General features: G+C 38.6%; 1 protein-coding gene across 5 annotated transcripts in view; it reads left to right on the top strand.

Annotated features, from left to right (window-relative positions):
* The first annotated feature begins 836 nt into the window (after window positions 1-836).
* Window positions 837-26,173, top strand: part of XRCC5 (X-ray repair cross complementing 5) — a 50,591-nt gene continuing 25,254 nt past the window's right edge. Inside the window, exons 1-14 of one of the 5 annotated variants that reach the window (XM_017825404.1) lie at window positions 894-918; window positions 1,732-1,827; window positions 3,158-3,271; window positions 3,815-3,998; window positions 5,665-5,713; window positions 7,232-7,354; window positions 10,231-10,419; window positions 13,298-13,412; window positions 14,811-14,949; window positions 16,941-17,053; window positions 20,538-20,600; window positions 21,285-21,422; window positions 22,082-22,172; window positions 23,441-23,568. In XM_017825404.1, the coding sequence (XP_017680893.1) occupies window positions 3,194-3,271; window positions 3,815-3,998; window positions 5,665-5,713; window positions 7,232-7,354; window positions 10,231-10,419; window positions 13,298-13,412; window positions 14,811-14,949; window positions 16,941-17,053; window positions 20,538-20,600; window positions 21,285-21,422; window positions 22,082-22,172; window positions 23,441-23,568 (1,410 nt within the window). In that variant the 5' untranslated portion in view covers window positions 894-918; window positions 1,732-1,827; window positions 3,158-3,193. Of the gene's footprint in view, window positions 919-1,697; window positions 1,828-2,438; window positions 2,577-3,157; window positions 3,272-3,814; window positions 3,999-5,664; window positions 5,714-7,231; window positions 7,355-10,230; window positions 10,420-13,297; window positions 13,413-14,810; window positions 14,950-16,940; window positions 17,054-20,537; window positions 20,601-21,284; window positions 21,423-22,081; window positions 22,173-23,440; window positions 23,569-26,173 lie in introns of those variants that run through there. The other 4 variants (XM_017825402.1, XM_017825403.1, XM_017825401.1 and 1 more) reach the window with 4 other exon arrangements.

Below are 26,173 nucleotides of genomic sequence, written 5' to 3'. Positions count from 1 at the left end.
GACAGGCCCTGTGGGGTGGTGTGCTATGGTGGTTTTCACTGGGGTAGAGTTAATTTTTTTCACAGCGGCTGGCATGGGGTTGTGCTTTGGATTTGTGCTGAACACAGGGTTGATAATACAGAGATGTTTTTGCTATTGCTGAGCAGGGCTTACACAGAGCCAAGGCCTTTTCTGCTTTTTGTACTGCCAGGCTGGCAAGGAGGTTGGGAGGAGACACAGCCAGGACAGGTGACCCAAACTGATCAGAAGGGTGTTCCCAACCGTATGACATCATGCTCAGTGTACAAAGTGGGGGACGTTTGGAGTGATGGCATTTATCTTTCCAAGTAGCCATGGGGCCCTGCTCTCCTGGAGGTGGCTGAACACCTGCTTGCCCATGGGAAGCAGTGAATTAATTCTCTGTTTTATTTTGCTTGTGCGTGTGGCTTTTGCTTTTCCTATTAAACTGTTTTGATCTCAACCCACGAGTTTCCCCGCTTTTCCGCTTCCAATTCTCTCCGCATCCCGCTGGTGGGGGAGTGAGTGAGCAGCTGCGGGGCCTTGGCTGCTGGCTGTGGTTAAACTGGAATGGGTGAGCCGGGAGGCGCTCCAGGGCAGGGCAGCACAGGAGACCCTCCGGCGCTGACACTTGCTCTGCCACCACCTCTCCTCGGGGACCCCAGGCCACCCAAACCGGGCTTATGTTTGGCTGCTCGCTATGCCCACAGTCGCAGGCAGCGCCGCGGCCGCCGTGGCGCTTTGAGGGGGCCCTCCCGTGCCCCGCCGCCAGGCGGCGCTGCCGCCGCCAGGCGGCGCTGCCGCCGCCGCCGCGGAACGCGAGGCGCCGCCGCCGTGTTCCCGGGGGGCCGCGTTGCCGGGCGGAGCGCTGAGCGCGGCGCACCGCGTCCCGGCAGCAGCGCCATGGCGCCCGGCGGAAAGGTAGGGCAGGGGAGGGCTGGGCAGGGGAACGGGGGGCCGCCGGGGCTGGAACACCATCCCTCACTCCGGTGACTCCTCCCCGGCCGCCCTCCGAGCTGCCAGTGCAAAGCTGAGTAGCTCCAAGGGAATGCAGTATTCCTGCAGCAGTAATTGCCATTGCTCTTGCTAAAATAACAGTAGAGCTGTTGAAAATGCGGTTTGTGTGCCTGTTATGTTTAAGGAACCCTGTTGGTGAAAGCTGCGTTAAGGTCTCTTCTGATACAGGGCAGTTTAGTATCTATTAAACACAGGTTTTGTGTGTGCTGCTGTAGCCATCTCTCTCTTATAATAACTCTTTATTATAACTTCTTCGGCACGGAGAGATCAGAGGTAAAGGCAGGTTTGTTCCATGTCCGCCCTTATTAGAGCTTGAGCGAAACAAGTTCGTTTAGCTCAAGTGTGACGGTGTTGTCCTACAGACTCACATGCTGAGCATCTCAAAAGTGTCACCTGAACGCGGCATTGCCGGGTGCTCAGAGATAAGAAGCACAGAGGTTATAACAGGTGCAGAGATGTACAGAGGAGGATTACCAAAAGAGAGGCCGGCCCTCTTCCTTCCTCTTCCTCTTTTCCCTTGATAGAAGGAGGATTCCACATACCCGAATGGGCACCGAGCTGGGAGATGGCTGCCTCCCAGAAGAGCATGTCAGCACTTGCCACCTGATCGTCTTTTTTCTTAAGCGAAACAGCAGCTCTTCACTCCTGCACTGTTTTTGGTTTCTTTGCTGTCTTCTTGCCAGCTGTGAATGGAATTTTACCTGTTTTGGACAACAGGATTGATTCAGCTGCCAGCCATTGTGTGTCCTGAGGCAGGACAGCAGCAAAACAAGACTCTGCAGTTGCTGATAGATTAATTCCCCAGGCTGGCAGGTAAGCAGCAACAAGGCTCTTGTGAGAGTGAAGTGCAGCCTCATTTACTACCTCTATTCCACTCTGAGCTTCTTCACGCCTAGCTGACTCCAGAGGCATTCATTCCTAGCTCCCAGACAGGCCACTGGTGAAGGCAAAGTGAGGAACAGAGTGCCAAGACTGAGTATAACCTCCTGGACAACTCAGGCTCCTCAGCCTTTCTTTCTTTCTCTTCTCCTTCCTGTTCTCAAAGGATGCAGGGAGTTAAGCCAGTGTTTGTTAAGCTGACAGGGGAGGTGCACAATGTATCGTGTTCTTTTGGTCAATGCTTGAAAAGGTACTTGTAATTGCTTGCGAGGCAATATGCAAAAGAGCTTAGACCAACACCTTTTTTTATGTTCATCCCTTTTGCTTTGCAAAAGCAGACTGTGCATCTTGTGTCACTTGACAGTCTTCTGATTTATTGCCCACGTCCTTTTGGTAGCTTCGCTTCTTATGGAATTGGATATATTTTGTGTTTTAAAAGAAGGTGACTGGTTACAATCTAAGTAATACCTAACTTTCCTGTGTTCTGCCAAACAATAATTTTTTGCAGGCAGTGTAATTTAAGCCACTGGCAGCCCACCAAGATTTTATTGTATGTTTAGGGAACCTTGGTTTAATCAGTGACAATAAATTTGAGCTGGCCTTGGTGGTGCTGGACATAATTTTGCTGAATTCCTCTTGCAACTACATTCAGATGGATGATAAAATTATTCAGATTAATCAAGGTAAGTGGAGTCTCTGGAAGAACTTTAGAGGAACTTTCCATGACTTGAACAAGAGAAGCAACAAGAAGCAATTTTACTGTATTCGTATACTGGTACATAAATCAATTTAGGGGAAGACTTGGGCAGTGTTATGTGTAAATCAGTTAAAGTGATGATCAGAAATACAAACACATAGGCTAGCTTGGGGGATTTAAACCCCTAAATTGAAATTGGAATTCATCCTTGCAATTTTCAACTAAAATATCTTTGTTTAATTTCCTGGTGTAGAAGAGATCTTAGGTCCCTAATACATTTGTAGGGTTTTACAGAAATTGCCCCCTGGACAGATGGTATAAAGAAGGATTTTTTTGTATTTTCCACTGAAATGTCTGGAACAGGTACAGGATTAAATAATTTTCTGTTCAATGCAGTTATAACAGTTCTGTCTTCCACCATGGTGTCATATTAACAGTTACTGTAAAAGAAACCAGTAGTGATACAGTTTGATTTTCAGGTTTTGTATGTACCCTTTTAACCTTTTAAGTAATTATGCTTATATTGGCCCTTTTTCATTCTTATTCAGTATTGTCTTTCCTTTCCAGGTGGCAACAGTGCTGTGCCTGGATGTGGGCTTTACAATGAGCAATTCTTCCCCTGGTGAAGAGTCCTCACTTGAACAAGCCAAGAAGATTATGACAAAGTTTGTGCAACGACAGGTATGTGTGACTTCATATGTGTAAAAAAAAGCTGTTAAAAAGGGAGAAGAGGCAATAGCATCTATGAAAGATTTTCCTCACTTACTAGTAGTTGAAATAAATGAGAAATGAGTAAGAATTAGTCTGTTTTTTATGCGGGAGTAACAGTGCTCTTTGTTTCAGCTGTATTTTTTTTGCATGAGATTGGATTGGTCATTCTTTTTCTTCAGGGCAGTGGAAACTTTTAGGGAAAACAAGTACTATTCTCTTTCTCTAAAACGTTCCCACATTCCTAATACGTACCACCCTGAAGACTCATTTTGTGTACTAAGTCAGCCAATTTTACTTGTTTTTCCTAGATCTCCTCATGTCAATCTGTTAGTTGAATTATGTCTCGCTTAGTGAACTCCCTGTAAGATGATGTTTTGAGAGGCTAGCACTGAAAGTAAGGAAAAGTAAATCCATTGTATTTGACATTAGTTCAGGTTGCTGAAATCTGCCTAACATAGCTGTGTATGAATCTGCCTGTGTTTTTTACCTCTTTTGTATTTTCTGTGTCTCCAGGTTTTTGCTGAGAGTAAAGATGAGGTCGCTGTAGTTTTGTTTGGCACTCATGGTACTAGGAATGGTCTTGCCAGTGGGGACCAATACCAAAACATTACTGTACATAGGTCACTAATGCTGCCAGATTTTGATCTGCTGGAAGACATTCAAGATGTGATTAAACCAGGCTCTGAACAAGCAGACTGTATCCTTTTGCTGTAGAACACTTCTTGAACAGATTCAGCTATGTAGGAGACAGGAGGCCAGTGTTGTGAAATGGGCTCAGATTTGCCTCTCAAGCTTTAACTACTATCAAAGTTAAGCTAATTTGTGGTTGTAAGTTTGTCCAAAAGCAGATTAGCTGCTTTTTGACATTCTTTTAGGCTAGCAGATGGAGTCTTGGCCTTTGGGAGTAATTGCTTTTATGAAGTGTTCTGCTAATTAAGGAGAACAAAGATAATATAATTTTAGGCCTCAAATAAGCCATGTGTTTTTAAAAATAGCATTGCAGAATTTGGTTTATGCTTTTTAATAAAAAATATTATTTATGCAATCTATCAGCAAAAGTACCAGAAACCAGACTGTCGTGGTTTAAGGCCAGCTGGCAGCTCAGCCCCACACAGCCACTCGCTCGCTCCCCACCAGCAGGATGGGAAGAGAATTGGAAGGGTGAAAGCTGGAAAACTCATGGGTTGAGATCAAAACAGGTTAATAGGTAAAATAAAAGCCACGCATGCAAGCAGAGTAAAACAAGGAATTCATGAGCAGGCAGGTGCTCAGCCATCTCCAGGAAAGCAGGGCTCCATCAGACCTTAGACCTAGGAAGACAAACACCAGAACTCTGAATGTCCTCCCTTCCTCCTTCTTTCTCCCAGCTTTATGTACTGAGCGTGGTGCCATGTGGTGTGGGCTATCCCTTTGGTCAGTTGGGGTCAGCTGTCCTGGCTGTGTCTCCTCCCACTTCTTGTGTCCCCCCCAGTCCTCCTCCCTTGCAGTGTGGTACAAGAACCAGAAAAAGCCTTTGCTCTGTGCAAACACTGCTCAGCAGTAACTAAAATATCTCTATATTATCATCTCTGTTTCCAGCACAAATCCAAAACACAGCCCTATACCAATTACTGTGAAGAAAATTAACTCTACCCCAGACAAAGCAGAATAGAGATTTATCGGGTTGATTAATGTATAAAGTACTTCTAACATTGCCAGAATCACTTCCTGGTTTGAATGTTGTTCATGTTTGAATGTATTCTGTTGTTAGTTGCACGAGGTGTAGAGTTTTAAAAGAAGGTGATCTATATGGTGTTCCTTTGTGTGTTTCAGGAACATACAGATCAATTTCCTGCGTTATCTTCCCTTTTTCTGGCCATAAAATGATTGCTGTGAGCTCCACTCAGGTAGTCAGAGCTGTTTCAGAGAAGTGTGCAGCCAGTCAGCTGGCTCACATGTTCCCAGTTGTGATGAGGAAGAAACCATCAAAAGTTTATCAGACAGAGGTGGTTTGAAGGAAAACTTGCAGGAGAAATTGGTATCATATATTTGTTGGTGGATTCAAAGGAACATTGTAAAGATTATATTGTTCCTTCATTGGACTTGAGCCTCTCATTGACAGTTAAAGGATTGGGATCTGAAGCAGTCTTTTAACTGTTTCATCAGGTAAATGGGGCAGAAATAAGATCGCAAAACAGACAAGTTATGCAGGAACCTCTTGCACAGTAGGCACTTTAGAAGTATTTCTCTCAAAAGAGTGTTCCTTAACTAAAATGCGTGTTTGTCAGTGTTTGGGGGGGAGTGAAAACATTACATTGTTTCAAAGAAAAAACACTTGTGACATGGTTCATGTTCTAAATGACGTTTTTCTTAAATTTGCTTAGTTCTGGATGCAATTATTGTGTGTATGGATTTGCTTCAGAAGGAAACAATGTGAGTATGTAACTAAAAGCCTTTTACAGAATTCTGACTTTGCACTTTGAAGCTGATTTGATCTGATTGTCAGTATTATATTTCCAGTATGTGTAAGTATGGAAAATGCTTTTTTAAAAGAACCAAAGATTAAAAATAAACAGCACACTAAAGGAGTGTATCTCTGAAGAGTCCTCATGAGACATCTGACTTCTCTAGACAATCTGAGAGCTTTCTGAGGCGAGTGGTAACTTTGTAGTACAGTCATGAGCCTATTAATGCCGTTATAGAAGGCACAAAGGCTTCACTTTCTGTCACATTCTTTGTAATCTGTTTTCAGAAAGCATTAAGTCACATGTTAAAATGCTTAGGAAAGGGCTATCAAATTTATATTGCATATGCTACAAATTAAACAAGAAAGGTGACTTTGTTCAGCCTAGCAATTTGAAGCCTGTTGGAGGTAAGGTTTAAGTTTGTAAATATGCAGACTACGGGAAATGAACTTGTAGGACGAAACACTTTAAAGTGAGAAAAAATATTGAGACAAGTGTTATAAGTTGTCAGTGAATCTATTTAGGCTGGAAAGGTGTTTCTAGCACTCAGTGAACTAATGGTCCAAGGAAAGGAAGGTAACTGTACTTCCTCTCAAAGCAAAGCTGGAACATGTTGCTGAAAAGGTTGTATGATCTAATCGTGAGTGCAGAAGGTGAGACTTAGTGATGCAATTTGTATTTTTGTGAATAAGGTCTAATCAGTGTGGAAAGCTGTATCAATTTAATGGTTAAAACTGACTTGTGAATTAAAATCACTGTACTTATGGCAGTATAACCTTAAATATCTATGGAGCAACTGGTTTTGTTGTTTTGTAGGAAGTCGCCTGTATACGCTAAAACCTTTGATATGGAGTTTGCCTTCAGCTGAGAAAATACTGTAGGGTAAAAATTCAAGAAAATCACCCTTATGCAACAACATGCAGGTCACAACTCTGTCATTTTAACTGAATTTTGTTCTGTCACTGGCAGACCTTCCTGCTGTGTATTGGTACTACTTTTTAGTGTATTAAGTGGTCTTGAAAGTCCCTGTTATCCATTGAATCTACTGAATTAGAGTACTGAAATGGAATCCCCACCAGCAGCAGTAATTTAAAATACATTTTCACAAGAACATACTTACAGCTGCAAAGGAAATATCCAGTATAACCAATAAAAAACCTAACATATTTTGTTAGCATTTTATCTACATTGGTGAAAATTGGCAAAATTCCACTCATTTAGTTGTAGTTAGTGATTTATACAGTCACAGGGCTAGAGTCCTCAGTTTTAGGGGGTAGGAGGAAAATAGAGGGAATCATATAAAAATCCTATCATAAGTATGGTAACCTATGATAGAATAGCTACTACCAAGTAGGTTTATTTGTTTGGATTTTTTTCTTTTACGAGAAAAATTACTTTGGTAAAGCATCAATTTTGTAAGGAAATATTTAGCAAAAGACCTTATAGATAATATTTTCAATATATGTATTTTTTCTTGTACTTTAAGAGGAAAGAAATATGAGAAGAGACACATTGAACTATTTACAGACCTTAATAGTCCTGTCAGTGAGGATCAGCTGGAAATTATCATAGCTAACTTGAAGAAAACAGGAATTTCACTTCAGTTCTTGTAAGTATGAAAGTGACTTACACACGATGCCATTTCTTTAAAGGGAAACTGTTATGCTTTCTTAATAATGATCTTGAAAAAGCTGGTGATCTGTTGGTGTATGGTTTCTGTAGAGGTGTACCAGTAAGTAATATGATTATTATAAGTACTTCTATCAATGATACATGCCATGAAATCCAGTTATGGACCAAGTCCTCTTGATTCAGTGATGTGCAAATAAATGTTAAAATGATGGCTTCTTCTCCACTTATGGTTATAGCTTAAAGCCACAGTCTAAAATGGGAGACAAAGGGGAAACAATGAGCCAGAAATAGCCTCAGAAACAGTGGGTTTATCACAGCAACAGCCTAGATCCTTTTAGGTAGGGAAGTTGCTGAGAAAAATTAATGAGGTAGTGTTGCAGATATTTATAGCCTGATTCTGGTCTCAGTAGAAGAGCAAGTCGGAAGAGAAGGGTTTTATTCACAACGATGGGCTTGGAAAATGAAAACGATGTCTTACATGTTATAGCACGAGTCCCTTGATTGTCATTGTATGGGCATTGATTTGAAGATTCAGTGTTGGTGCTGAGATCTGTATTAGCTGTTGCATGTGATGGTAACATAGGAAGCCATAGGCCTTCTGGAGAAATTTGTTTAAAAGCAAAACTCTGTGTGAATGTTAATGTTTGCTGTTTATAACAAATAATGTCACAGGAGAAAGTTAAAGCTGTAGTTTTACTTACGGCCATTTTAGTATTTACTTTTACCTGGATCCAGCATTCTGTAAGGAAAAATGCTTGAACTTAGTAAATTCGTTGAAGCCATTTGCCAACCCATCTGCAAGATAACAGAGAGATTAGGTAGAAAAACATGACTGAAAATCATGTACTGATCCTCCACAAAAAATCTTTTTTTGCCTGTGCTTAGGGGAGGCTGAAAGTAAAAATGTCAGGTTCTGTCTACCCAGCAAAAACAGGTGTGCTTGTAATGTGCCTTGACATGACCCTGCTGCTCATTTGAGCCATTTTTGGCACTGGAGGCAGTGGAGGTGCAACACCATGAATCCTCCAGCCAGTCAGACTACATCTTTTGGAGACCCGGTATTTAGCTCCTACTCCCTTGTTTCCATACCTGTTTGTTGTGCAGGCTAGCACAGATGCTGATACCACAAGTTAATGTCGCAGTTTTTTTCTGTGAGATTTCTGATACAGCTTTACGTTTTCTTTGTAACATAGCAAAGAAAAAAAACCCCTTGGCTAAGAGAAGCTCAAGGGAAATGTTGCTGTTACAGCACTGGCTGCAGATTTACACACTATCTCCCAACCACACGAGCAAAGGATGATTTAAGAAATACATGTACAAATGTAAAATACTCGAGGTACTAGTTTAAAAATAATTTCTTGCTGAACCTTGTCATTTTATTATGGCCTATGCTTCCATCTCTTATGCCCTGTTTATAGATTAGGTTGTAACTTCTGGCATATAGTTGTTTTTCCTCCCTGTTATCAGGTGCCAAGCACACACTGAGCACTGTGTAGGGTTGGGTATTATGCAGTTCTCATCACAGTAGTCTCTAGGCATTGTATAGTGAAAGTAGCCTAACTTTTTTGTATCAGAGGTTTGAAACTTTTTGCTGTTATAATAGCTTTAAAATACAGTTTCTCTATTTATCAGCGGATGCTGCTTCCTAAAAAGGTACCTAACACTTTGCTGAAGCTTGATCTTTAATTTTGCTTTATGTGACATTGTTGTGTGTATTGTTAACTCTGCTTATTATGTTTCTTGATGGATAAGTTTCGTGAGGACTAATGAGGTGGAAGTATGGTAAAGATCTGTAGGCTGCTTTTTTGGAAACATAATACAGTGGTAAAGTTATTTTACTTTGTGGAAATGTGCTAAAAGGCATCATGTGGTTCATTTAAAATTGAATCAGATAAAAGACTTGAAAAATCTGCAGGCATTATGAGGGCCACAGAGTAGAGGATCTTACACATCTTTCTTTTCTGTGTTTATTATACCTAGTTAACTCTCCTGTATTTTGAAGAGCAGCAAAATCATTTTATCTATAACCTCTGGCTAAATTTTTAAGTCTGATTCATAAAGTGCAGGAAAATGTGTCATCTTCAGTCAGAAATTCACCAAGTGTTGTAAGCTATTAAAATCTCAAAGAGTAACATTTATTCCAGAAATACCCAATAGCCTCACTGCAGAGAACTGCAGTCCCATTTGCTGGCATTTGGAGCCAATACAGAATCACAGGCCTGGAATGGCCTTTAACAAGTCATCTGGAGCAATCCTCTACTTCAGACTGGGTCAGCTTTATGCATGTCATCGCTGACCAGTGTTTGTCTAATCTTCCGGTAAAGATTTGCCGTGAGAGTGGAGACTCTTTTCTCTCCTCAGGCAGTTGATTTTAGAGATTATGGTTTGAAATACCTTTATGAGGTTTCTGAATATCTGACTTGACTCGATGATGTGATTGCAGTGCAGGCTGAATATGAAGAACTCATTGTTTCCTTCTTCTCTGCAATAGCCTTTTATATGTAAGGCTGTCTTGCCATCTGATTCACTTCTCTATGGGCTTTATTTTGTTGAATCTTTTTTCATAGATCTTGGTTTCTAATCAGCATTAACTTTACTATCTAATCCATTCCTGTATGTGGATGCCTTTATTGATGCATGATACCCAGAAACGATGCATCACTCTGGTCAAGATGTTACCAATGCCAACTAGACCCAAACTACTACTTCATTTGTTTTCCAAACCATGTGACTCTTTATACATCTGACTGCAGCTAAATAGAACTATTGATCCTGATAAAAATTTTGTTTTGTTTTGATTGGTTATTTTAATAAAGAAAAAATCAAACTAACTGCTTCTGCTTGTGTTCTTAGTCTGCCATTTCAAGTGGGTATTGATGGCGGAAGTGGAGATACAGTTGCCAGTGTACATTCTCATATGCCCAGAAAATCATTTCCAATAAAGAGTTTAACTGAACAACAGAAACAGGGTATTGATGTGGTGAGGAAACTCATGCATACTTTGGATGAAGAAGGAGGACTGGAAGAAATTTATACTTTCAGGTAAACTTGGCTAATCCTGTTTATTGTACTATAAATTTACTTTCTGGTTTCTTCTCTGAAAGATGAAATTAATTAAGTAATCAATCCCTTGACTTACTGTTTCACTGAAGTCAGTGAATTTTATAACTTATTGTACACTTAGTCCCTTTCATACAGCTTCTTCAGTAGCTTTAGAATAAGTAGAAGAGCTTACAGATTTCAGAGGAAAATGAATTTTCTGTATCTATATTTAAAGAAAAAAAAAAGGTTTTCTTCCATCTTTATTGTTGGAAGATTTTGGAGGTAATGTTTATACATGTGGCATTTCAAAAGCATGTTATGGAAAGAGATGAAATTTGTGACATAGTACAGCTAGAACATTTGCTTTTCATGGTTGCCTGTGCTCCTTGGTCTCAGACTTCTTTTAGCTCACTGGTTTGATAAACTCCCACAAATGTTTTGAGTAATGTTTGTTGAATCCTGCTCTCTAACCACAGTCTGCTGTGCCACTGTGACAAACAATATACTTTTTCAGCAGCATTCCTAATGCAAGAATTAAAAGACAATTTTTCACTTCTTGTTTCCCCAATGAAAGAATAAAAATTCGTGTGTTTCTGAAAAAAAAATATAGCTAATGATATATCCAAGACTTTTCCACATAGATGTTGTCTCAGCTGGGCAACAGGCAAAATGCATCTACATGCCTTATTGAAGTCTGATGTTACTGACTTAGTTTCTTTTCTGCAGTTATGAAGTGTGGTCTTTTAGACCACAGGAAGCTCAGCAGACCATAGCTGCAATGTGATTATCCAATGTAATTTTTACATGAGAGTGGTACCTGTAGGTTTGCATGCTGTTATTCATCATTTTATTTGTGGGGTTTCCTTTCCTCACCCAACTCAGCTGATGGGCTTTGTACCTCAGCAGCCAGTTAAACTGCTACTTGAGCATTACTGTGCATTAGTGAAGAAATATGTATCGCTGTATATGTGTTCCATACTGGTCAAGAGAACAGTCTGAGTCTCTAGAAAAAAGCAGGCTTTGTCATTGCATCAAAAGACTGCACAGAAAATTGGTATCTTTCCTGGACCGTTTATCCTTTAGGATAATCCATATGTATGAAGCTACCATGTGGCTTGGCTTCTTCTTTATACTTTTTTTATCCCAGGCTGTTGCTGCTGTATAAGCTGTTTTTGTGCCATACTTCCAGGGGAAATCCAAAATCTCTGGATAAATAGGCATTTGGCTAATAGATTAAAGCTTTAGTTGAAAAAGTTGTTTAAGAATATGTGAGGTTTTAGATGCAATTAAGTTGCTTATCAAGCTTTAAGAAGCCAGCTTTGCAAATCTGTCATGATAATTGACCAACTCAGATACTCTCTTCGTTTTCCAAGAGTTATTATTCCTACTGGTAAAAATATTTCAGCACTTGTAAAAATAAATTAACCATGCCAGGAAAGTAAGTGAGGAAATTTTGTTGTGATTTTTTGAAGTTGTGATATTCTGGACAGGAATATCCCCTGCCTCTGGGGGAAGGGAATGGAGAGCAGAGGACAAGGAACACATTCTTAAAATACAAGTTGAAATGTACATTTACTAGGGTTTGATTTTTATGAGCCGTCTTTGATAACAGGCAGCATTTTTCTTCTATAAGAAATTAAAGGATAGAGTTAATGAATTGAGCTTAAGTGACATTTTTAGGCATTTGGCACTTACGTATTTGATTTTCACATTCATCCTGGAATCTATGTGTTGCAGTACTTTTAATGATGTAGTAACAGATTCTTTTTAAAAATCCTATATTGGCGTCTTTATTGCTAGAAAAAAAAAAATCCTCCCTTTCTTCCTTTCCCTAAGGAAAAAAATTAAAAGAGGAAGTTCAGTGTTTATCTCATTATAAAAGTCCCAGTGCATTTTCCCCTTTCATTGTGCTTCTGTTAGAATTTAAAAAAACCCCCTGCTCATCCTTAGAAACCTGAAAAGTAGAATGAATTTTGTACTGGAGTTTTTAGCAGTTGATCTTGATTTCTGCCAGACAAGTGCTTTAATCAAGAGAGAGATTGATTTCGGGTTTTATCGTAATGTGAAAAAGATGAGGTCAGCATTGTGCTGTGCTTCATGCAATAAAAAAAGCTTTCTCTGTGTTGGAATTTTACAGCAAAATAGCCAATATAGTTTGTACGAGCTGAAAGCTGTTCTGAGGTGTCAACCTATTTGAATTCACAATAATATATTATAAATTACTGTAAATTTTTAATTCTTGGACTCCATTGCTTAAAGCTGTGCAATTAAGTTAACACTTTTTAGTATAAAATCATTACAGTTCTTTTTTGTGTGTGTTTTTTGAACTTGTATGTCTGCTGATTGGGCTAGAAATAATCAAAGTAACTTCTTTCATTCTGACAAAATATCCTTAAAATAATGAGTTCATTAGTACTGTATTAAAAAAAGTATCAAAAGTTAAGTTCTACAGAAACAAAATCCTGTTACTTGAACCTGAATTCTTCACCTTCACTGTAGAAAACATTTTACCACTTAGAGACCCTTTTCTAATTTGTGTTCTTCAGTTTTAGCTACATGTCCTAATTGGGTGAGCACAGATGAATGTAAGATGCTTAGTAAGCAATTGTGTAGTTTCACCACAAGACCTAACACAGCGTCTTTGAGCCTTAATGTCACACCACCCACTGTAAAGGCTCAACATGGGTATAATCTACTGTACCACCTCTTTTTTCATTCTCTTGTGACAATGTTTAATGATACAGTTTATTTTCTAATGCTTAGTGCAGTCTAAGCTGAAACAGTTGGACTTATGCATTTCCTTGAAGAGAGTGTATTGTCTATAGTATTTTATTACAGTTCACCAGAGTTCATTTGTTTTCCTGATTCCTTCCTTTAGAGAGAGTCTGGAACGTCTTTCAATGTTTAAGAAAATTGAAAGAAGGCCTATGCCTTGGCCTTGCCAGCTCACTATTGGTTCTAATCTGTCCATAAGGATTGTGGCCTACAAAGCAGTAAGTTCATAAAATCATGTATTTTAATGTAATTTGGCAGCAAGTTAGGTGCAGCTGCATCTTTTTTTCCTTAAAGTTAAGAAAATAAAAAGTAAAACAACAACCAGATAATTAGGGTAGAGATTTCTGTGTGCTTAGAAGCCAGTACATCTAAAACTGTGGTTCCCACAGCAACTTTAACTTCACCATATTGTATACATGTTAAATAACTAAAATTTACAATGTACAGAAATAGAAGTAATTGCTATCTATGCTGTGACACTTAATGGTATTGAAGTCGATGAACCTGATTAAGAATGCTGTGATTGTTGAAGCTTTACATTCAGCATCACTGATATGTCTGCAGCTCCAGTGAGACACATATATCTCTTAAGACCCAGGCATGAGAGGAATTTTGCACATGGGTACGTAAAATGGTGGCTTAAAATGTTTTACCAGCCATTGTTTCAAATCCTATCTCGTGTTATTTCAGACTTGGAAAAAAAAAGGTGTATTTTTTTAGCTTGTTTTTCTTGTACTGTTTGGTGGAACTTGGGCCCAATCTGTTTCCTTTACATTTTATTTAGATTCTTCACGCAGTGCTAGGAAGAAGTAAGTGTAATTAAACACGTAAAACATGTAAATGTCCAGTTATAGAATAGTTAATAGGTAACTATATAGTGTGGCAGTATTGCTGGATCTGGTGAGATGGAGATTAATTGGTTTGTTATTTGAACCCAGGACTAGGAGTCTGGTATATAAGTTGAAATATATCTGATTTCTGACAGAGAAGCATACTAGCCTTGAAAGAGATCAGCTTTCTATTTATACTTATTCATAATTTTTTATTAGGGTATTGTGCCAGACCTGTTCAAATATGCAGAAAGAGTCCCCTCCCAAAGGTTCTTACACAGAAAGTAAACTGTTTGGGAGAGTAAGCAACATGAACTGAGTGACTGGCCTGAGGTCATACAGCAGCCCTGCTGATGTAATCTATTCTGTCTTTACTGTTTCTGCCTATTCTACACTTTTCTTCTCATGCACTAACTGTACCATCAATTGCACTTGTAGTAGAGAGAAAAGAAAGGGCTATAGGAAGTAAAATACATAATAAGCAAGTTACATGTTATCCTGTGACTTAGACTTCCACAAATGACTTAATCTAAGGGTTTAATGAATAACCAAGAGAAATATGCAGTCAGAAATATGCTACAGTTCATGTGTTAGGTCTCATACAGATGAAACAGTGTGGTGGAAGCACTGTGGTAGCAGCCAGAGATGCGTATTTGGGGCTGTCATTATTGGTCCCTTATTGGCAAAACAGTGCAGCACTGTGAGGTTTTGTTTTTTTTTTCTGGTAAGTACTCTGTATCCTACTGAAATGTTAAACATTCCTTTTCTTTGAATTCTGATATCAAGGTCACAGAAGAGAAGGTGAAAAAAATTTGGACAGTTGTGGATGCTAAAACCCTTAGAAGAGATGATGTGCAGAAAGAAACTGTTTACTGCTTGAATGATGATGATGAGACAGAGGTTCAGAAAGATGATACTATTCAAGGTACAGCATCTTTATGTGCACCCTGAAGACAAAATGAAGATAATGGCTTGTACTCTTAAGTCACCTGAGTGCCTTTTAGTTTATACCTTGATGCCTAGCTGTGATCTTAGAATGTAAGCTCTGCAGGCTGATGGAACACAGCAACTGTTATGTGAGACTCTGTCTTCACATATTTTGGAAATTCTTACTTTTACCAGTATTAGGAATTATAGTAATACCACCAGCTGGAACTTGGGAGGCACTACAGCTTCCTAAACTATACTCTGTGGAGGTCCATACCTCAGTTTTGTAGTGAGAAGTGCTGCTACCTCTGTTCTGTTTTCAGATCTCCAGCTGTACTGATAACGCAAATGCTTTCATAGCACTGCTTTTTTCTAGATGAGCAACTGCTCTAGTTATTCTCCAATTGGAAAGATGAAACCATCAAAGGAAGGTTTAGTGTTCAAGAGTCTTTCAGCTTTAAGAGGTTCAATCTGAAGTAGTGGCATGCAGAACACTTCTCTTAGAACCTACAGCTTCTGAGCAGATTAATTTCCTTAGAAGACTAAGGCCTCAGAAACAGCAGGAAATATGTACTTATTTTTAAAAATGGAGTTAAGCAAATCAGTTTAATTTTTTGCAATTGTATAGATGTATTTTGTTACTAGTTTTTTTCCTTTCCTTTGCTGTTTGAATCCCACACAAGTAGGGCAAGTATATTAACTATAAAGGGCAGAACTATTCAGATAACAGTATAGAAAGTGCTGTTGGATGAATAACATAAATTGAAAATTAAGATAAATACTGGGGTTTTTTGTTTAATCTTTTTCAATTGTAGTATTCATAGAGGTGTTTTGTAGCAGTATCAGATAAAGTCCCAATGACAGTGTGATTTTCTTTAAGTGGAAATGATAGTTAAAAGCTAATAGTCTATTTATGTTTTATAACTTCAAGACTATGTATAAAAAAATCCACTTCTTATAGTGAATATATTTTGAAGCATTTGTGACTGTTCTCAGTTAATCTGCTGACTGCTTATGTTAGGAAGTAGTTGTGGGATAGTAGTAAAAAAGAAGTTATGAAAGTTTAGTGTGAACAAAAGAGGCCAAAAATTTCCCTGTCAGTGGTGTGATATTTCTTATGCTTAAAGAGCTGCTGATGCCTCCTGGACTTTTGCAGATCTTTTGAGAAATGTTGTAATTAGAGAATCCTTTGTATTTGCAGTACCCATAGTGAAATTTCTTTCATTCTGCCTGTGTGATTGCTTTTCAGTTTGCAGGAAAATATATCTGCTTGTAGGTTTTTCCTCCAGGGATTTACCTCTGTTCCTTCTGCTTTCCTCGCACCTGAGGATATCATCCTTAGGCTGTGGCAGTATAATAAAGTGATGATGTTACAGTGAGATTATTGAAGCTTGAGGTAGGGGAATAAGCAGTTGGAACAAATGATACCTCTGAGAAATTACAGCTTCCTGCTTAGTGGAGATATGCCTGTGGTGTAAGGCATGGGAAGTAAAACACAGAAATGTATAGAAAGACCAGTTCTGCATACGAGTGATTTGGTTTTCCATTGTGTGAGGGTGTATTTTGCTTCCAGTGTTAATACATTTTATTCCCTGAATCTTTTCAGGTGTCATCTCCTGTGGTATGATTTGTGGTATGTTTGAAGTTTTTCATATTATACTTGCAGGGAGTGTTGCAGTCTGTTTGCTGAAATCTATTCTGTGAGCATAACTTTGGGCAAGATGTTCGGTTCCCTTATTTTCTTTCCTGCTCTCTGAGGGTGCTTGTGTTACATAAAATGATGTACAAGGAGTGCAACTGCTGTTCATGAAGTACATAATGCGTATATGGGTGTGTGTTTTTTTTGTTAACAGGGAAAGTAATTTGATGAGCATGTGTGGAACGTAGCTGTGGGGCATGAATGCGTTGTTAAAATATTCAGAGAGCTAATTTTGGTGTTTAAAATCGTAGGCCCATATGCTTACCAGATGCTCTTCTCTTGTTCTCCAGGTTTTCGGTATGGGAGTGATATAGTTCCTTTTTCCAAGGAAGATGAAGAGCAAATGAAATACAAAACAGAAGGAAAATGTTTTTCTGTTTTGGGATTCACTAGATCGTCTCAGGTATGGTACTAAATTTCTTCCTATTCAACTTCCTGGATTATTCAATAATCCAGGTTTTGGGTTGAATTCACTAAATTCAAGGTATTGTACTGGGTTTCAGTACTTGGAATTGGGCATTTACAGTCAGGTATGCAGGGGTGACTTACTTGCTGAGTCTAGTACATGTAAGCAGTATGTGGTCTTGTGAAGGAGCGAAGCTCATAAATGTGGCTATTGGACCCTCACATGAAGCCAGAGCCACTGAACTCAGATCTCTGCAAAGTGAAGACTGAGGTATTGTGGTCTCATTTCATCTCACAAACTTAAATGCTGATGCCAGACCTGCAGCAGAACATAGTCTGTCTTCTGTTCAGCTCATGCAGCAGCCTTCCTGGCTTTGTCCAGCCACGAGTGTGGCTTCTTTTCAACAGAAGATGCTGCTCCCTTAACATTATTGTTAAAGAAAGTGTGAGAACTGAGTCCATTCATCCATCCTCAGTTTCATAAGGATTAGTTTGTGAACCGTAACTTTCTTCTTGTTTCTACCATTAAAAAAAACCCTAAATGTCACGAAGACTTCTTAGAACTTAGACAAAGATAATATCATTCAAAAACTCTCCATATTTCCATGAGATGCTTGGTGTTTGTATGCACTTACCTGTACTTGGGGTAGTGACTTTGCTATTCTTTTTCCCTGACAGTTGTAAGAAACTTACATTGAGCAAGTACCTTAATAAAAGTTAGCCAGCACAAGGTGATTTCCTGCAGGAAATGCAGGACTTAAGAATTAGGAAAGCCTTAGGCAAAGGCTTAACAAAACTATTCTTGAAGCAGGACACGTGAGGAGAAAGTACAGAGATGTGAGTGCCAAGTAATTGCTGGGAATATTAGCTACTCCCTCTCTTTTTTTCTCCTGGATATTTCAGCACAAGGTGACTGAAACTTTACTCTTCGTGGAGTTATCTGCACCCAGTTCTCTTCACCAATCAAAACTAAAATGAAATCATAGGGCAGCTCTACGCCTTCTGTTTCGACAGCTCCCAGCCCTCCTGCTCTTTGACGTGTCTCAATGCCTGAACAAAATAGAACCCTTGATAAAGGCTGAGGAATCATTACCTTTACCAGGAAGGAAATATGCTAATGAAATAGAAAGTATCTGAGGGAGCTTACTCCCAAGCAGGTGTAGCTAAACATTTTTTTACTTTACAGTACAGTTGGCACAGAGACTCCTGCGTGTTGTTGGATGTGTGCTTAGACTACTGCAGTGCAGTGTCAAAAAACATATTATTAACTGAGAAGCTAGAAAGTTATGTTGATTTATTGAAATGCAAAGCCAGCCTAAATGGAAAGTGTAACCTGATTGTTCCTTGAGGACTTTGAGAACTTAGTTGTTAAGAAACACGGGAGCTTGTGTACTGCAAGTAATTGATGGAGGAAGCGTGTCGGGCTTGAGCTTACATGCCCTGAATTGGCCAGAGCCAGAGAAGTGTTGAGAACTGCTACATCCTGCACCAGAAACTGGATCTAACGAGGGAAATGTGTCTGAATCCAGTGTTTCAATGAGACAATTTCTTGCACCTCTTCATACGTCATTAGCCTACAGCTTAGTCTTATTATCTTCATTTAAATCTGTAAGATGTATTTCACCGTGGGCAGAGTTTTCTTACGCTGGAGGCTGGCCTCCTCTTTTGACTTGAAATCTGACTTTTATTGAAAATGGAAATGAAGAGGGAAACAGATGAGGTAAATCATGCTCCTGTAAGTGAGCTGTTATTTCACGTGGGTTTTTATTTTCCCACCATTGGTCAGATAGTGCAATAATACCTCCAACTACATAGTTAATAACTGTAGGAATACCATCAATTTTAGGAATATTTTTGGTTCACATAAATATGCATCGAAGAATTAACAATTTGGTTTTATTATTTTTCAATCCACAAAATATTGATTGCTTTTGATTAGTATATACTTTTCTTCTCTGTGGATTTCATAATGGATAGAAATTATATCCTAAAGTGTGCTCTGGTCCTGGCACTAGGAGTGTGAGTAGATATGACCAATAGTAGAAGCATATAACTCAGTGGAATAAAATTATTCAGGTGTGATTGCAGAATTAAAATTTAAGTGTATAGATAATGATATCAGGAACTTTTTTGACTAAAACTGGAATTTTCAAGACCTATGCTTTCACTAAGTTTTGGCTCCTAAATTTTATTGTTTGGAATCATAAAATTGACACTATTCAACTATATGTTTTATAAAAATTGTTTCTTTTTAAAACTTAGGAGAAAAGATAATTTATTATTAAGTAGAAAAACTGGAACAGCTCCAAATACATAATTAAAGAAGAAATAGAACCACCTCATATTATTTTCCTGAGTTATTCACATCCCTCAGGAAAGAAGATCAGAGGGCGCTTAAACTTTGATTTTTAATTTATAAGCCGTGCCGTGTAAATTGAGAAATAATACTTGAAAATGTTACAAAGGGAATTTTTTTTTTTTGCAAACAAAAGGTGTAGTGATACATACATCTAGTTATTTATGCTATACTGAACATAAAATTTCCTGAGCTTTTAAAGACAGAAAGCAGAGAATGATTGTAGGTAGAATAATCTGAGCTGAAGAATCGTGCTGTAACACAGTAAATAGGTCTGCTCTGGTGCAAGTTGTCACTGACTTCAACAAACTTACAGTAATTTGCTAAATAAAGAAGGTATAATAAAAAGATGAAATGAATGAAAAAAAAAAATTTTAAAAAAATAATAATATAATGAAGTTAGTTTTGAGACTGTAATTTGAAGAGTTTTTTCTTTAACAGAGAGAGGTCATTTTAACCAGTGTTCATAGTAGTGCGCAGTCTTTGTGACAAGTTTTCCACTCTTGCAGGGTACCTGTGCTTGTGTCTCAGTCTTTGTAGCTCCAACTATGCCAGTGATGTCCCTTCATGAAACTATTTTTTGTTTGTTTGTTTCTGAGCCAGCCATGTTCATGAACAGAATAAACTTCTGCTAACAGAAGTGCTTCTTTGCCAGCACAGCTATATATACTCCAGGTTGCTGTCAAGGAAGGTTTATTAATTAAGGATGCGACTTTTTTCAGCTCCTTTTTAATGTATCTCTGCTAGAAAAAATGAATAGCATAGATGTGGTGTCATTTGGGTTTGGGTCTTGTATTAACTACTGTGGTTTTTCACACTGAACTTTGAATTACTGCAGTATTATTCAGACTGGTAACAGCTGCAGGTTCCACAGTCTTTCATTCCTGCCCATCAGAAGGAAGGTATAAGAATATCCTGCCCAATATGATTGAATATCCATGTTGTGTGATAAACGGAGATATGGGCTTACAGGGCTTTAACATACAAGGCTTTAACCTCTGTGCACAGTAATTATTCAAGTGAGAAGCCACAAAATTTGATGTTAGTTGTTTTGTAATTTAATTGGTCCAGTTGCATTAGCGACATTTTCTTTACATCAGGCTAACTTTCGGCCATTTGTATCTAGATCCAGAGGCATTACTACATGGGCAACCAGGTTCTGAAGGTCTTTGCAGCAAAAGGTGATGAGGTAAGGTGAACTGAAGTTTAAATGCTGTTTAATGCTGAAGGTATTTTGCTGTGGAATGGAAAAGAATAGTAGTGGCGCTTGAGATTGTCCTGTCTTTCTGCGTTAATAAATACTTTTAATGCAGTTTACAGAAGTCTTGTTCCATTGCCCATTAGGATGAAAATAAGTTGGATTAGATCCCAAATGAATACAGTATCTCATGAATAATGAGCAACTGGTAGATATTATGTTTGTGCAAGGGCATGTGGAACCTGAAATTGGTGCTTAAGTCCATTCTCCTGTAGAGCAACAGTGTGTCCTGTCCTGTGTTATTTAGAACAGACCTCCAAATTATTTTAAGTATTGTAGGTAAAAGGCTCACTGTGGTGCTTTTAATGAGTACCTTTCAGAGTCTGACTGCCCCCTTCTTTCTCTTGTAATACTTCTGAGAGCTCCTCTTCTGGTGAAAAAGGTGGAATGTGCTGGATCTGAAGTTTACTCAGCTTTGAATGGATCCACTATCAGGATGAGATTTGACCTTTCTTCTTCAGTTTTTGAACGTGAAAAATGCTTGTGTTCAAGTTACAGCTGAAATGGGAACTAGTCTTGACTAAATAAGTGCTTTTAAATTCACTGTGAAAGACGTATTTCAGCAGATGAATAAGAACTTGCATGATTCTGTTGCCTCTCTTTTTTCCCCCCTAGAATGCAGCAGTTGCTTTTTCTGCCCTTGTTCGTGCACTGGATGAGTTGAAAGTGGTAGCTATCGTGCGCTATGCTTATGATAGAAGGAGCAACCCGCAGATTGGAGTAGCTTTTCCATATATTAAGGAAGCATATGAGGTAATTTTTCACTCTTACCCTTCTGCAGAGAGCCTTCTGAGAGACCCAGAAGCAACACAGTATGTCAGAATTTTTGCAGCATATGTTTCAACTGATCTTAGTTACGAGAGACTATTGAAAGAGCTAAATATGTATATGGCTGAGCAGTGACGGAGGTGGGGGTGGACACAACAATCTTCAGACTTTTGAAGGGTATAAACATAAAGGATAGAAAGGAATTTTTTAGGGTGGCATGAACTGGAGGAGGTATTTCAGTAAAGAAAAAATGAGGCAGAGAATGTTAAGAAACCAAAACCAGCTTTTGACTTTGAAACACAGTAAGCTATGATAAAACCTCCCAAAGTGCCAATATATGGGTTATTTAAAGCATGGCTGGTTGAAACTCTGCACAAGAAAAAGGGATCAGATGGTCTCGCAGGTCTTTATTCCACCAGTAGAAAAATGAGGAGTGCAACCATCAGTATCTTATAAAATATAATGGTGTGGTTTATTCTGATTAAAACTGTTGCTCTGTAAATATTTTATTTAAATATTTTAATACAAACCAACATTAGGTCTTCAGATTTTTCTTATGTTTATATTGTCCTGATATGGCACTCTGGGGATACAGATATTTGTTTTTCTTCAGGCTTAGTTGTTTCTTCTTTCCTCTTGCTCAGTGTCTCATCTATGTGCAACTACCCTACATGGAAGACCTAAGACAGTACATATTTTCATCCTTGAAAAACAATAAAAAATGCATTCCTACAGGTGAGGTATTTGCTGGTCAACTGGAAAAGTAACCTTCTTGTCGTCTTCTAAGATGCGCTATCCAATGAAAATGCTCTGTCCAGTGAAAACATAAGTTATGTCATTATTTTGCCTTGGGGGAAAGAAAACCCCAGCCATTTGGGCATCATTTATGGTGATGTCATCTTGAAGTGTAAGTGTGTAACAAGCTTTGCCACTTTAAGTTGCGAGCTCAGCAGACTTGAAGTTTGCAGGCTGTCCTTTAAACTGTTCTGTTAAATGACTTCTGGCTCTGGTTGTGGGATCATCAGTCTCACAGGATCTCTGTGACAGATCTGAGATTTACTCCTCTGTATCCTTTGATCTTTGAATTAATTTGTGAGACTAAATGGCCAAACCCTGTGGGATCTACAGTTTGTGACTATCAGACTAGAATTAGAACAGAGGCAGCTGCTCCATTGGTGTAAATTTGGTCCTGCAGCCAGTTGCAGTGTGGCCTGTTAATATAGTGCACAAAGGCAAAGACTGTATTTTCTGTGGCGTGTTGTTTATTAAACTATGCACTTACTGGTGTCCAGATTCAGATGGAGGGCATCTTTGGAGAACCATAGAACACTGAGCCACACAAAGCTTGACTCACTGTTCTGAGAATTTTGCATAGCAATGAGTCTAAATGGATGTAGTTTAAAATCCACTCCTACTTCTTTCAGTTGTTATGAGATCCATTGAATGGGCACCTGCACATCAGGGTATACATAGCATGCTGGTTTGTTTCTGAAACAGTTTCTGTTTTCTTGCCTGTAACCAGCAGTTTAAGAACAAATTTAAAACCTGTCTTGCCAAAGCAGTAGTTGGCTATTGCGAACTGTGTTAATTTCAGTCATAACTTTAAAAATTTATATTGTGCCATTTAGTTTTTCAAACCAACTGTTCTCCTTATTTTCGAAGTGGCCTATAAACCTTCTGTTGCAAATGAAAACATCTTGAAAAAGAAAAAAAAATTAAAGCAGAAAGGCAACAATAATCGAGGTCTTGGGGGGAAAAAAGAAAAGGCTTTATGACTTTACACTGTAGTCCTTAAATACAGCAGGGGTTTATTATTCTGTCCATTATCCATAGTCTTTATTGGTACGTCTAAAACTGCAGTGTATTCTGTGGCATGTAATGACTTGGTAAAAATCTCATGTTGTGATCTCATGTGAACCGAATCTTTATTTATAAATTGTTTCAAGAAATGCATCCATCTGGAAGTGTATTTAATTTTTCTTTGTATGTAATTGCTGCCTTAGTGGATCAGTTGTCTGCTGTTGACTCATTGATTGATTCTATGAATTTGGTTTATGAAGATGGAGAAACTTTTGAGGACCTGTTTAAGCCCAGCAAAATTCCAAACCCTCACTTTCAGAGGTTATATCAGGTGAGGTGAACTCTTTGACATTTTTTAAAAACTTCTTTTGTTGAGACTTTTCATCTTTCTGTCTTTCTCTGATTCACATTGGAAAGATCTGCATTGTGAAGATGCAGCTATAAAATCTTTTGCATTTTAAGTATGGGGTAGCTGGTGACTTTTATGTTGTCCCTGACATAGATTTATTTTTAAAATTTCCAGTTCCCAGGAAGCAAGAGAAATTATACCCATGCTGAGGTCTCTGCAGCAGCATCAGTGATATTCACAGGCACTTAGACTAGACAAATAAAAACTTGAATCTTCAGACTGTATTGCAGTGATCACAGTGTGGACATAGACTGTCTTCAGCTTTTGGGCAAAGAGAAAAATGAGCTGAAAATCATGGATCTCTTTAGCTTCTCATTCTGTGTCCTATCACTTTTCTGTGCGTTGTTGCATATAGCAGTGATTTCAAACCAGGTCAGTCTGAGGTGAACTTGTTCAGTAGTAAATGGTTAACATTGTTGACATTTAAAATGTTCCTTTTGGGTGCCTAAGCTGATGCTCTTTATGGGCAAGCAGAATGGTTTACACTTCTTGCAGTTATTGTATCAAGCTATCTACATTTTGATTTACATCCTTTCATATAATGAAGACTTTCATTGCAACTGTGAGGATGAGAGACTTAATTATGCATTGGAATTCAAGTGTTCAAAAAATGACACAGCAAATTTAAAAATAAGGAAAATTATGTTGCAATTTATGCAGCTGCAGAATTGTGTAGTATACAGAACCATGGAGATATATTGAATGTGTGACTCTTCTTTGAAAATTGACCAAAAATGGTATTATAGCAACTATGTTCATCATATCTCAGCAATTCCGAATTATTTATTTCAGTTTACAAGTAGGAAGAAGATGCTTTTTAAGTTAAGAAAACTTACCTTAACTTCCCAAAGCCTTGCTACCTCGTACTGTCAAAAGAACCAAAGGATCTGAAGGTCATTGTGTGTTTTAGGAACACACGTAAGCCCAGTCTTCAAATCCTACTCTGATTGACACCTGAAGAACTCAGTGTTCTCTTCAAATTCTTCCAGTCATATTGACAAGACAAGTGTGCAACTGAATGCAAGATTTGATCAGTAGAAGGTTATTGCAGAGCTTAAAATGAACTGACCTCTGCACAACTCTTATTTTAGGAAGGATTGTTAAGCTTGGGTGTTGCAAAACAAATATGGCTTTTCTTGTAAATGAAACACATAGGGGATAGAATTTCCTATGTTATATTGCTAGATGCAGTTTTGCATTTTTTTGGTTTAGTGGATGCCACCTATCAATGAAAGAGAGGATTTTATAGGTGTGCTGTTTGTCTTCTGAAACGGTATGATGATGTTGTCCCAGCATTTGAGTCAAGTGCTGCTAGAAGAGAGTAACTGCGTAGCTCACCAGTTTCCTTAGAGGATAATGGGATTTTGTAAGGGTGAATGCTATTGATGGAAAAAGTATTTATTGACTGTTTGAGTGTACAAGGTAGGATACAGTTTCTGTCCACAATGCTTGCTGTTTAGAAAGCCCTAAATTACTAGTCCTCTTAGTGCTTTCTTTTGGCTATGCGCAGCCCCATTTGTGTGTCTTAGTACAAAATCACTATTAATCCATATAAGTTGTTCTTTCCTTTGCTGCAAAAATGTTCCAGATTTTTAGTATTTTGCTCTTAGGCCAAGTGCCGCTGCTGGTTCCTTAAGAACTATGAAGAAAAATTATACACCATCTTTTGATTATAGCCAGTAAATTGATTGGGCTGAACAGGACCTATAAATGGTTTCGAAAAATAACTGAAGAAAAGGATGAACTCCTCCTTCATTTCCTTGCTTTGTTGCCTCATGAAGATATTTGGAATGATAAGTGACAAGAACCAGAATTTAAACAGAAACATCAAGCTAAATTATATCTCTGGAAGTAGTGGTAGGCATTAGGAAATGACAGAGTGGGTGGAAAGTAGTTGTTATTGCTTGGTGGAGTGGAAGATGAGGAATATCCTATATCCAGAGTTTCAACTTTTATTCTTTGCTTCCAGAAAAGCCTAAGTGAACTTCCATAGCTTTGTAGTGACAGACTTCCAATGTTATTGTTTAAGTTGTCCCTCTTAAATACAGGGATTTGAAGCACCTAAGATATTTGGGAAATGCAGTGCATTTTCTTTGCTAGCCAAATAAACAAGTTGTTCAGCAGTGGTTGTGCAGAGACAGACATGGGGAGAGGTTTGTTGGGATGGTGCCCTGTAGCATTTCATAGTTCATGGAATCCAGTTGCAGAGTCTCCATCTGAATGTGCCATCATGGCTCTCATTAAACCACGGGTAAGTGACCTTAGAGGATTAAGCTGGTTTATAAGTGGTTGGACTGTGTGAATATTCTCTTTCAAAACCCAGAGCAACTGGGGAGGTGAGGTTGCTCATGGATGTCTGTGAGGGCTTTCAGCCCTCACAAGTAATCTTATCTTTGGTTGAATTGTTGTTGGAAGGTCATTTTGAAATCATCATAAACTGGGTGTAAACTGAACTCTGAAGACATTTGTGTCGGGATTCAGTTCACACAGGTTTAACCTCAAAAGCCAGCTAGCAGTGTAAACTGAG

This window comes from Lepidothrix coronata, unplaced genomic scaffold (genome assembly GCF_001604755.1).
Source record: "Lepidothrix coronata isolate B3197 unplaced genomic scaffold, Lepidothrix_coronata-1.0 Scaffold118, whole genome shotgun sequence".
Taxonomy (NCBI): Eukaryota; Metazoa; Chordata; class Aves; order Passeriformes; family Pipridae; genus Lepidothrix; species Lepidothrix coronata.
This window is presented reverse-complemented; position numbering and strand designations above follow the sequence as displayed.